We start from the raw sequence: 13,569 nt of genomic DNA on the forward strand, positions 1-13,569 counted from the left end.
AATACTCCATGCAGTTTTACCAAATCTGCAACATCATTAAGAAATATCTTCCCATATTATATGGGGATGATCTTTTGAAAGATGTGATTAAAGATGGTTGCAGATTTGTGTATAAAAGGAACCTCACACTAGGTAATATGGTGTCCCCAAGCCAACTCCGGTCTCCCAAAAATCAGAACTCTTGGTTAATGCACAATGGAACTTATAGGTGTGGAAAAAACTGTAAGGCCTGTGAGGTCATTAAAGTAGGACCGCGTTTTACCTCCTATGTTACTAGAGAAAGTTATTCTAAGGGATGTGTCAATTGTTCAACTACTTTTGTGGTCTACCTAATTGGATGTACGAGTCACAAATTGCAATACATTGGCATGACTAGCCGTGATGTCCGCTCTAGGATACGTGAGCATTTGGGGTATATCAAAAATAAGGTAGATTGCTCAGAACTGGCCAGACATTTTATTACTGCACATTGGGGTGATGTGCGAAACTTTGAATGGAATGCAATAGAGACCATAAAAAGACCCCCGAGGGGAGGTGACAAATGGTCAATCCTTGCAAAACAAGAAGTGTACTGGATCAATAAGATGTGTACATTAACCCCTTATGGATTTAACTCTGAAAATGATTGACATTATCAATTTTTGGGAATAGGAGTTTATTACATTTGTTCCCATTCTTTGGTAATGTCGTCTGATGTGTCTTTACTACTTTTTTCTGCATTTAATTTAGGTATTTAATTTGCCTTGATACATTTAATCTAGTTAATATTCTTGGGATCTCTCTATAAATATTTGCCTCTTAATGGGTATCTGCTTAATGAACTCCACACATTTTTTACTCTATAGATGTGATAGTTTTGTGAACATTATTCAACATCTCCCCTTTTGAGGTCTTTATTTTGAGTTCTTATATATGGTTCTGTGGTAGATTGAGTAGCTAAGTATATGCAAGTATATATGTATTTAAGTGTGATTTAAACTAGAATAATATTGCTAACAATATTGACTAAGAGCGTGGATAAATCTATTCCAGCCCAGTTGTCATTATAAAGTTGCTCTCTAATTTATTTTGTTTATTAACACACATTTGCTCTGTTTCTTATACTATTTAGACTTGCTCTCCATCAATTAGGACCATTAGGAATATATTACTATTCAATGTATTTATTTTGTATTTCCATTTGTTCTATCCATGATAGTCATGTACTTCTGTAGCTTAAATGGTTAATTATTTGTTCTCTTGCAAGGGAGGGAAGGGTGTGTTATGTTTTAACCAATGGGGAACATTTTACCTTTGTAAATAAGTGTGACACCTGTATGAATTTATGTCTATGATTACGGCTATACCTTGCCGAAACATGTAAGACTTTTTCGTCTCTCCCCCTGCCTTTGATGTTATCTCCATGCGTTTTTAAAGATTTGGATTCTTAATAAAGTTTGGACATTTTATCTATACCAAGTGGCAGTATTTTGGACTTCTTTTTTCTATTTATCGAGAAGGGTAAGGAACCCTTCTGTCTTACGTTGCCATACAGCCGTGGGTTGTTGTATCAGCCCTGGGGGAAGTATCGGTATGGAGGATGGTAATGCAGTAAGGAGCGCTATTGACAGCTATCACGTCATCAGGAAGTGCCGGTGTGTTGAGTTGTGCAGCCTCGAGGAGGTAGGAAGCACAGAACGCCGAGGTCGCTTACTGGCTGTACTGGAGCAGTCCCTCGATTGTTTGGAGCAGGACCGGCTGGATGTCGCAGTTTCCCTGTCGATCGGGTGTGCCTGTACTCCTGTAAGTAGTGAGTTCCTCCCTGTCAGCTGCAGATACAGCAAAATTTGTCACTGCGATACCCTCCACAGTTTGTTATTTATCCCCCAGGGTTTGCCTATGTATACAACTTTTCATATATACCCGGCACCTACACTCGCTCACTGGAGAATTTTGTACTGGTTTTTTTTTTTTATATAAGCCACCATAACTCTTACTAAAAAGATTGCATGGACACAGCAAATCCCGAAATCCTTGCTTGCAGGAAAAAGAACCCACTAAAGGATTAAAGGGCCAGTAAACCTAGAAAATAATGTTATATAATTCTGCATAGTATAACATGCGGTTACATTTTTATTAAAAAAAGAGGGCTTTTCAGACCCGCCCTCTGTGCTTTACTGAGTGAGTCTGTTTTCTTCACTGAACGCATCTGGGCAGCTGTCTTGTCACAGCCCGGCCCGATCTCGCCATTACACTCAATGCAGCTCGCTCCCTCTGTCAGGCAGAGCAGGAGCGAGCTACATTGAGTGTAATGGCGCGATCGGGCCAGGCTGTGACTAGACAGCTGACCAGATGTGATCAGTGAAAAAAACAGACCCGCTCAGTAGAGTACAGAGGGCGGGTCTGAAAAACCCTCTTTTTTAATAAAAATGTAACCGCAATATTATGTTGCATAAAGGTAGCACTAATATAATGTTATATAATTCTGCACTATGTGCAGAATTATATACCATTATTTTCTAGGCTTACTGGCCCTTTAAATATATTCAGACACCATCTTCGCACATCCTCCCTTGACATAGGCAAAGAGAATGACTGGGGGCTATGAGTAAGGGAAGTGACACTTAACAGCTCTGCTGGGGTGCCCTTTGCCTCCTCCTACTGGCCAGGAGTGAATATCCCACTAGTAATTGGAATGAATCGTGGACCCTCATGCCATAGGAAAGAAAACTATATTTTATTTTTGTTTCAGTACAGCAGTTTAACCCTTTCGTGACAGGGTTAAAGTGCCTACATCGGAACAACTGTTCCGATGTAGACAAATTGAAACTACGCGATCGTGCATACGATCGCGAGATTTCAATTATTGGATTGCATCTGGGGGGCGTCCCTACAATCCTAGGAACGCCCTCCAGACCGCGATTAAATCCTAGAAGCACAGAAGGCTTCAGGACAGCCGTTAGCTATGACGTTCTATTCCGTCATAACGGCTTTAAAGCCCAGTCTAATTATGACGGAATAGAACAGCATAACGGCTTTAAAACGTTAAATTACAGAATGGTCCCAAACTGTAGGCTTCCCAACACAAAAGATACAGCAAAGAGTTTCCAAATGTTGCCTACAGGTTCCATGGATTTAACAGGGCTACTCACTGCCAATACAATCCATATGTGCAGCTGGGTATGTTCTTGTTTAAAGATACTTATCACTTCATCCGCTTCTGGAAGTTGGTCAAAGTATAGCTCAATGACCTGTAGATAAAAATGTGTAAATATGTTATCTCAAACTTAGCCAAATAGCATCTATATGGCACCACATGTAGCACATTCTAAGCTTTACTTTTATTTTGTAAATGTATCTTATGTATTGGATTCTTTATTCTGATACCTCCTAAAACTTTGATATACTTAAAGGGACATTCAACACTAATGACATGTTATAAGCAAATAATTGAGGTCATTTCCCCACCTTTCTCTAATCATAAGTGTTGCCATGTTAAAATGTAGTTGTCACTGCATTACATTACTGATGTGTTTGCACATGTGAAGTAACTCTCCTTAAGATACCTGTAGTGTAACCAAGGTTTCAAAATGGCGGCACCCATAATTAGGGGGGGGTGCATAAAGTGTATTTAGTGTTTAATGTCCCTTTAAATACTAAATAAATACTAGAGAGAATCATGTATTTAAAGCAATGGGTAGTCTGTTAATAATATGCAGATTTTTTATAATTATATTACTTGTTTAAATATAAAAAAAGTGTGAAGCTTTAGTCTACATAAAACAATGGGGGCAGTCACTTTGTTACCTACGGTATATATAATTAAACACTGTATATTAAAGGGACAGTCTAGTCAAAATTAAACGTTCATGATTCAGAAAGGGCATGCAATTTTAAACAACTTCCACATGACTTTTATCATTAATTTGCTTTGTTCCCTTGGTGTTATTTTAGAAAAGCTAAACCTAGGTAGGCTCAAACTGGTGTAGAATGTCCTTTTAAAACTCAGTAGTGTCTAGTGTTCCTTTAAATGAAATATACTTTATTTATACTGTATCTCTCCCTTTGCCTGTAAAAAAAAGTATTGGTTTTCCAATTGTGAGCAGTGGAAGTGCACAATGCAGACGTCACAAGCCTGACTCTGCAGTCAGAAAGGTACACCCTGTCTCTTCAGGCAGTTTGGTGGATGCTCTATCTAGTTAGGTAGTTAGAGAGAGGGGACCTGCTGTAAAGTTGGGCAGGGAGACAGAACTGGCTTTAAGGCATTATGTGGGTAGCTCCTATCAAGTCAGGCTGAGGGGGTTGCAGTTTAGTTAGGCAGCTGGGGAGAGGTGCTATTGTCTAGTCAAGAAGCCAGAGGGTATACTCTGTCTAGTCAGGAACCAGAGTGAGGAGGGACTCCTGTCTAGTCACTGGGCAGGGAGGATCAACTTGTCTCTTCTGGAAGGCGGGATCTAACAGCTGTCTAGTCTGGCAGTCATGGAGAAGAATGCAGTCTACTTAAGCAGTGGGGAGGAGCTAAACTCTATCTAGTCAGGCACTGCAGGCAGTAGAAAGCCTGTCTAGTCAGGCAGTGGAGGAGAGGGTGGGGGATAATGTCACAGGGGTGAATATAAGAGGTGTATGAAAGTGGTCAAGCAGTAGGAGGGTTATGCCAGGTCAGAACGTAAGGGGTGAATGACACAGGTAAAGCAGTAGGGGGGAGTTTTTCACAGGTCAAGCAGTAGGGGGATATGTCCCAGATTAGAATGTAAGGGGTGCATAACACAGGTCAAGCAGTAGGGGGTTATGTCAAAGGTCAGAATGTTAGGGGTGCATAGCACAGGTCAAGCCATAGGGGGATATGTTTACAGATCAGAATGTATGAGATAAAGCAGGTCATGCAGTGGGGTTAAACTAACATCTGTCTAGTCAGGCAGTGGAAACCTCTATCTAGTCAGGCAGGGGAGATGTCACAGGGGTGAACCGTGAATGTAAGATGTATATGAAAGCGGTCAAGCAGTAGGGCGGGTTATGTCAGGTCAGAATGTAAGGGTTGCATATGACACAGGTAAAGCTGTGTGTGTGGGGGGGGGAATTACAAAGGTCAGGGGTCCATAACACAGGTCAGGCAGTGGGGGGTTATGTCACATGGTAAGGGGGTCAGCAGTGGCACATAGGTCTTGTACGTGATTATCTGTTCAGAAGCCACAGCGAATGGTTGCATCTATTGACAAGGTAGATATTGATCAATACGCTGATCATTTCCTAAGTCACACAGTACAACGTTGTTCATGCAGTATTGGGAATCTGTTCCGATAAAAGGCAAAGCCCAAGGCATGGTCGGGTCACTTTCTCCTCGCATTATATGCTAGCCAATAGCAGGCGGCAAACTATTTATTCCCACCCACTAACTTCCCACCAAACCTCATCGGAGTCTCGAAGAGGTACGTCTATGGATCTGCGCAACATGCTTCGCTCTTCGTGGGCTTTAGCTGCAGAGTGCAGACTACGGTTGCCGTTCAGGGACAAAAAGAAACGCTCAAGGATGTCAGTTTTGCTCGCTACATAACGTCAAAACAAAGCGGATGGAAATTGACGTTTTTAAGGGCTATAATAGTCCAGTGCTTTTTTTTTCCTGCGCATATTTATATGCACACAAGGAACGTGTATACAGAGACATTGTGTGACATATTTGCAGTTCTTCAAATCATACAATGGATAAAAAAAATAAAGACGTGTATATCTGATTTCCAAAATATGTTTCTGCCGGATTTTGCCATTTGATTTAGTAGCTGTGATCCTCAGGGGAGGTCTGTTAACCTTTAGCACTGAGGAACCCTACTGGCCCATGTATGATGATAACCCTGGTCCACACTAACTTCAAATAATATGAAACAAGTAGTTTTAAATAAACTAGTGTGTCCAACATACTGCTGGTATAATTAGAAAACAATATATCCAAAAATGGTTAGTTTGCACACAAATTACTTTGTTAAAGTGATGGTAAACTTTACACATTTTATAATCAGATCCTGGGAAAACAAGAACAGACCCACCCTTCCCTACATATGAAAAGACAGATAAGGAGATAACATAAACAGGAGCCAACAGGAATCTGTAGACAATAAATCATAGTTGCCAACTGTCCCGTTTTTGCAAGGACAGTCCCGGAATTTGGGACCCAGTCCCAGCCTTATAAATGTCCCAGCAGGGCCGGCGCTTGGTTAAGCCTTTAAAGGGACATGAAACCTAACATTTTTCTTTCATGGCTCAGACAGAGCATACAACTTTAAACAACTTTTCAATTTACTTCTATTATTTAATTTGCATCATTCTCATGTTATCCTTTGCTGAAAGATTTATCTTGGCAAGCTCAGGAGCAGCAAAGAACCTAGAATAAAAGCGGTTTTTATACCCTATAAAAGGGAAATGACTCAATACCACCTTTACTTATGAATGAAAACTATTAAGAAATTAATCAATTCCACCTTTACTCAGTGGCGGCTGCTGAATTTTTAGGATGGGGGTGCACAAGACCCTGCCCCTATTAGAAAGACACGCCCCTTTGAAAAAGCACGCCCCTTTTTAACAAGCCACACCCATTTTTAAAAACCACACCCTTTGTGAAAGGCACGCCCCTCAAATGGCCCCACCCATTTGAACCAGCAGTGTTTTTGGTCATCGTCTTCTTGAAATATCCAGCCCCGGCCTGGGTGTAACTTCAACTGAAGTTTGTGACTGATTCCTCAACATTATTCTCAAGTATCTGCTGATATTGAGTGGAATCCATGAGACCCTTAACAATATTCCCAGTAGTACAGGTCTTTGGAGGTGGTCTGTGGGCTGTCTTTGACCGTTCTCACCATCCTTTGCCTTTGCCTCTGGCCCTCTCCGATATTTTACTTGCCCTGCCACTTCTGGCCTTAACAAGAACTGTGCCTGTGGTCTTCCATATCCTCACCATGCATTGCTCACTGTGTTCCTCACAGTGGACACAGACATCTTAAATCTATGAATGCATACTCTTCAGTATAGCCATGTTCACGTGCAACAGTGCACGAATGGAGGAGCCTACACTACCTGCCCATGTCTAGTGTAAAATATACATGCTCAGTTAAATTATATAATAACATATATATATTAACCAAATGATTAATTAAAGCTGCAAAATAATAAGAATATTGAATGTACATTTATGAAAACATATATATTCCTGGACTTTAAGAACCTTCCACTTTATAGAGAAATACAACCACATTTCAATTACTGTTGCCCCAGCCCCCAGTGTTCGATATTAGGCAACGCAGCCAAAGGCCGTGGCAACATGAAGATAAATACACCAACATTTTACTTTCTAGTACAAAAGATTATTTCTATTACAATAGTGCTTAATAATTTACTTCAAAGGTAAACATTAAAACAATGTTTATAACTCAAGTACAAGTTTTGTAAATCAAGTCAATCCGCCTGTCTTTTTTTGAGGCAAATAAATCAATAACATTTTCGTTGAATTTAGGAATGTCATTTATCAATTGTTTTTCAATTGTCAGCATGGCTAGAGCGGTCAGTCTTTCCTCAGTCATGGTGCTCCTTAGAAATGCCTTAACTCGTTTTAAAGTTGAGAAACATCTCTCAGCCTCAGCAGTTGTCACAAGAATAGTTGAAATAATTTGCAACAGTTTGTAGGTCTCCGAGAAAGTACTGTCCAAGTTATTTTCTATTACAAACTGTAGAAGACTAATGGCACCATTCATATTTCTGAAATCTGGTCTTCTGTAAATTACTCCTAGTTCAGTTTTCAGGCAATCTTTCTGTAATGTGTGATAAACAGCTGATGTTTGGTTAAGAAGCTGATTTGGAAAAATTTTCTTGTAATCCGCAAATTTTTCTGCTTGGAGGAGAGAAACAGCCGAGTAGTGAGTTATAAAAGAAAATGTATCTTTTACTTGATTCGTGATAACATCGCATATCTCTTTAGCTGCCACAGTCTGAGCAATGTGAATATTTTCTCTCTTCCTTTTCCTAGATGTTTCCTCTGTTTCTGATATCGCCATGGCCACTGTGTCCATTCTATTCCTTTCGTTTTCCATTGTCTGCTGGAAAGTGTTAATATGTTTTCGAATAAGTGCCGCATCTGTTTGTGTTTTCGGAAGTTGGTTGTATAACACATCTACATGTGGCATAATATTGTGAAAAACTGTAAGCCAAAAGACGAATACCGAGTCTTGTAACATACGCCGAATAGCCCCTGCTTGATTTATAGCTATTTCTTTTTTCGATGTTGACTCTATTTTTTCCATGCATTCAATTAACTGTTCCCTGTTTTCAAAAACTGTATTGACGGTTCGACTCTTGAAATTCCACCTGGTGGCTGAACCATGAGGTATCCTTCTTCTAACAGTTTCATCTAGAATAGCTATCCTTTGTGGCGAGTTACTAAAAAAGTTAGTAATGTCACTTAGGTTTGAAAAAAATACTCTAACTTGTTGATTTTGACTGCTTGCTTGGCTGACAATTTAATTGAGCTGATGTGCGTAGCAATGCACAAAATGTGCATTCTTGTAGGTACGTTTAATTATAGCCTGAACACCTGCATGCTGACCACTCATCACGCTTGCACCGTCGTAACTCTGCGATATCAGTTTCTCTGGGTTGTCTAGAACTTTTTCCAAAGTAGCTTGAATACATGTTGCTATAGATTCTGCATCATGTCCAGCTGGATTAGTGAATTTCCAGAATCTCTCAACCGGTTGTCCGTTACCTATAATGTATCTTAAAACAACAACCAATTGGAAGGCAGATGAAACATCAGTAGTTTCATCTGCTATCACTGCTACAAAACTTGCATTTGAGATTTCCTTCTTTATTTGGTTCTGGCAAACAGTAAGCATACAGTCTAATAAATCGTTTTGAATTTCTTTTGACGTTCCTTTAAAAACAGTGGCACTAGCGAGATGTTCTTTTAGAGATGCATCAAGTTCTTTTGAGAAGTTTATAAGACCTCGGAAAATGCCTGGATTTAATGAATCATCGCGTTCATCATGTCCTCGAAGTGCAAGCTCAAATGCGCCGCAAAATAAAATACAATTAATTATTTTTGAAAGAACATAGCGATTTTTCGTTACTTGCTCATTATGTTTTTTAATATTCAAACGATATGCACTGTCAAGTTGTTGCCGAATATCAACCCTTCCTAGCAAATTAAACTCTAATGTGGGGTTTAAATGTGATTGTGAGCAATTATGTTTATTTGTTTTTTTACTTAAATGTGATAAATCGGCGACACCATAACTCACCCAGATTGAATCCCCACTTTGTTTTGCAAACAGGAGACAATAAAAACAAAAGAGCCTGTTAGATAATTCACAACCACAAATCCATGGATATTTATCATATACCTCGGGTTTGAATTCTCTTTTGTAATCTCTAGTTTTACATTTTGTCACCTGGGTAAGGTTAAGCATAGGTGTTGGCCTGAGCATTTTAATTTCAATTTTTCTTTCAATGGGCAACGTTGAAAAATGTAATTGCTTTAGCTCAGACACACTAATTTTACTAAGTGCCATCTTAACTGTTAGTTTACACACAAAGAACACTCCTTTGCTCTTATCTAATATATAACTTGTAGGTAGGTAGCTCTGCAGCTGTTAGAAAATATACAACTCAACTTGAAGTAATAGTTTAATATTTTGGCGGTTGTTATCTAATATATAACTTGTAGGTAGGTAGCTCTGCAGCTGTTAGAAAATATACAACTCAACTTGAAGTAATAGTTTAATAGTTTGGTGGTTATGTAATATATAACTTGTAGGTAGCAGGTAGGTAGCTCTGCAGCTGTTAGAAAATATACAACTCAACTTGAAGTAATAGTTTAATAGTTTGGCGGTTGTTATCTAATATATAACTTGTAGGTAGGTAGCTCTGCAGCTGTTAGAAAATATACAACTCAACTTGAAGTAATAGTTTAATATTTTGGCGGTTGTTATGTAATATATAACTTGTAGGTAGCAGGTAGGTAGCTCTGCAGCTGTTAGAAAATATACAACTCAACTTGAAGTAATAGTTTAATAGTTTGGCGGTTGTTATCTAATATATAACTTGTAGGTAGGTAGCTCTGCAGCTGTTAGAAAATATACAACTCAACTTGAAGTAATAGTTTAATATTTTGGCGGTTGTTATGTAATATATAACTTGTAGGTAGCAGGTAGGTATCTCTCCAGCTGTTAGAAAATATACAACTCAACTTGAAGTAATAGTTTAATAGTTTGGCGGTTGTTATCTAATATATAACTTGTAGGTAGGTAGCTCTGCAGCTGTTAGAAAATATACAACTCAACTTGAAGTAATAGTTTAATATTTTGGCGGTTGTTATGTAATATATAACTTGTAGGTAGCAGGTAGGTAGCTCTGCAGCTGTTAGAAAATATACAACTCAACTTGAAGTAATAGTTTAATAGTTTGGCGGTTGTTATCTAATATAAAACTTGTAGGTAGGTAGCTCTGCAGCTGTTAGAAAATATACAACTCAACTTGAAGTAATAGTTTAATATTTTGGCGGTTGTTATCTAATATATAACTTGTAGGTAGCAGGTAGGTAGATCTGCAGCTGTTAGAAAATATACAACTCAACTTGAAGTAATAGTTTAATAGTTTGGCGGTTGTTATCTAATATATAACTTGTAGGTAGGTAGCTCTGCAGCTGTTAGAAAATATACAACTCAACTTGAAGTAATAGTTTAATATTTTGGCGGTTGTTATGTAATATATAACTTGTAGGTAGCAGGTAGGTATCTCTGCAGCTGTTAGAAAATATACAACTCAACTTGAAGTAATAGTTTAATAGTTTGGCGGTTGTTATCTAATATATAACTTGTAGGTAGGTAGCTCTGCAGCTGTTAGAAAATATACAACTCAACTTGAAGTAATAGTTTAATATTTTGGCGGTTGTTATCTAATATATAACTTGTAGGTAGCAGGTAGGTAGCTCTGCAGCTGTTAGAAAATATACAACTCAACTTGAAGTAATAGTTTAATAGTTTGGCGGTTGTTATCTAATATATAACTTGTAGGTAGGTAGCTCTGCAGCTGTTAGGAAATATACAACTCAACTTAAAGTAATAGTTTAATATTTTGGCGGTTGTTATCTCATATATAACTTGTCGGTAGCAGGTAGGTAGCTCTGCAGCTGTTAGAAAATATACAACTCAACTAGAAGTAATAGTTTAATAGTTTGGCGGTTGTTATCTAATATATAACTTGTAGGTAGGTAGCTCTGCTGCTCTGCAGCTATTAGAAAATATCAACTAGAAGTTGAACTAAATTGTTAAAGAACTCCCTAAAAGTCCAGTATACTCCTAAACTTGCTAATCTCAGACTGTGTCTGTTGTTTAAATTACAAGTAGAAAAATAAAAATGTTTTTTTCTTAACACTAGTTCAAGTTCAGGACTCAACTCAAGTTACTCTATATTAAAAGCAATCTCAGACTCAGACTGTATCTGTTGTTTAAATTACAAGTAGAAATAAAAATAAAATAATTTTTATACACTAGTTCAAGTTCAAGACTCAACTCAAGTTACTCAATATAAAAAGCAATCTCAGACTCAGACTGTATCTGTTGTTTAAATTACAAGTAGAAAAATAAAAATGTTTTTTTTTTTAAAACACTAGTTCAAGTTCAAGACTCAACTCAAGTTACTCTATATAAAAAGCAATCTCAGACTCAGACTATATCTGTAGTTTAAATTACAAGTAGAAAAATAAAAATGTTTTTTTTTAACACTAGTTCAAGTTCAACTTAGACTCAACTCAAGTTACTCTATCTAAAAAGCAATATCAGACTCAGACTGTATCTGTTGTTTAAATTACAAGTAGAAAAAAAATGGGGTTTTTTTTTAAACACTAGTAGTTCAAGACTCAACTCACTCAGTTACTCTATATAAAAAACTGCAGGCCTGCAGCAAAAATCATTAAAATATCTGCCCACAAACTTATTGAACTAATATAATATATTACTAGTAGTATAAATTTTATTTAGTAACTATCTTCTATATAGATAATACTATAATACTACTAGTGACTGTGAATCTACAGTTCTAAACTCTATTGCTAAGCTAAGCTAAGCCTAATGTAATAATTATAATGGCTAACTAACTGTCTATTAGCCTAAGACTATTTGCACACTGCAGCTCAGCAGACAGCAGCAGCAGCAAATATTGACTGTTGATGTTGATGCCAGCAGGCAGCAAATTTTTTTTCGTTTTTTGAATTTTAAACAATTTTTGCACAGAGCTCTATGCAAAAGACTCCTCTCAGCTCAACGGCTATCGCCACAAAGATTTTTGCGCCGTTGAGATGGGAGGAGCCTCGTGGGGGCCATCACGTGAGCCAGGGAGCCTAATCAGCCTATCACAGAGACTCAGAGTCCGGATCAAAAGGCTGGGGGAGGAGACAGAGCACAGGCTGAAACGACCGCACAGTTCAGCCTGTGCGATTATGCCTCTATAGGCATGAGGCTGGGGAGGAGCTACGTCTGCACAGTGAATACATTGCAATCACTGTGCAGGCATATAGAGCTCCTTACCGCACGTGCGAGTGGGGGGTGGAGACTGAAACCTGCCCTGACGGTCAATCAGCCTCTCTCAGCCTCAGGCAGCAGCAGGCTGCAGGCAGTGCGACGAGCGCCGTGGTGGTGTGTGGTGTGATGTCACGGACGTCAGCACACACTGAGTAGTACACCCGGTCCTAGTTCCTGCCTGAGCCTGATAAATAATACTGTTACTGAGTGATGATATATAGCTAAGCAGTAAAGCAGCAGCTGGCATGGCATGATGATACACTGCACAGTCAGTCTCACAGACACAATAAATTATTAATAAATATAATATTAAATAATATAAATAAAAAATAAAAATAAAATTTTTCATAATTTCTTTTTCTCATTTTTTTTCTGCTCATTTTTTTCCCCTCCTCTGCCCCCTGGGGGTTCACGTGCGACAGTGCACATATGGAGGAGCCTCCATTGCCTTTACTGACGGATTGCAGAGATGACACACCCCCTTCAATTATCCAATGAGGGCTAGTGGCAGCTCTATATAAGACTATATATGGACTCTGAGCACACATCTTGAAAAAGCCCCAAGTGAGGGGAGAAACGCATTGATCGTGGCTCATCTTCTACAGCTGTTTGTTGTTTAAACTTCCTCCTAGGTTTGTGAGACAATACAACCTAGCAAAGAAGGAGACCAGTTTATGTTCCGGTAAACTGCTTATACTACCACGGAGAGAGACAACTTGGGAACTCCATCTATTTCCTATTGAGGGAATTTGAAAAAGGAACGCAGAAACACCAGCAAAGACTCTGCGGACACTAAAGAAGATAAAAACTCTCCCTCTGTGTGTAGCGGCTTGACACAAGTTGCGCTACCCGAAACGGATGACGTAAGTGGGTGATTTCCGGAGAATACGCCCACACTGCACTTATCCGACAGAGAAACGATACAACTCTAGGATCTCCACTTTTACCCACAGAGGTGTAACACTAATGCGCAAGGTACCCCTCTCGTATGTGAGTTTGATCCAATGCACTATTGGTATGATCATCTACATAC

General features: G+C 38.7%; 1 protein-coding gene across 1 annotated transcript in view; it reads right to left on the reverse strand.

The window, feature by feature from the left end:
* Window positions 1-5,430, reverse strand: part of LOC128636500 (RNA polymerase-associated protein CTR9 homolog) — a 741,649-nt gene extending 736,219 nt beyond the window's left edge. The window contains exons 1-2 of the mRNA XM_053689508.1: window positions 5,386-5,430; window positions 3,132-3,230 (exon numbers count right to left, since the gene is read on the reverse strand). Coding sequence (XP_053545483.1) covers window positions 3,132-3,230; window positions 5,386-5,430 — 144 coding nt within the window. The remainder of the gene's footprint in view (window positions 1-3,131; window positions 3,231-5,385) is intronic.
* Window positions 5,431-13,569: the final 8,139 nt, after the last annotated feature.

Source organism: Bombina bombina, chromosome 7 (genome assembly GCF_027579735.1).
Source record: "Bombina bombina isolate aBomBom1 chromosome 7, aBomBom1.pri, whole genome shotgun sequence".
NCBI classification, from domain to species: domain Eukaryota; kingdom Metazoa; phylum Chordata; class Amphibia; order Anura; family Bombinatoridae; genus Bombina; species Bombina bombina.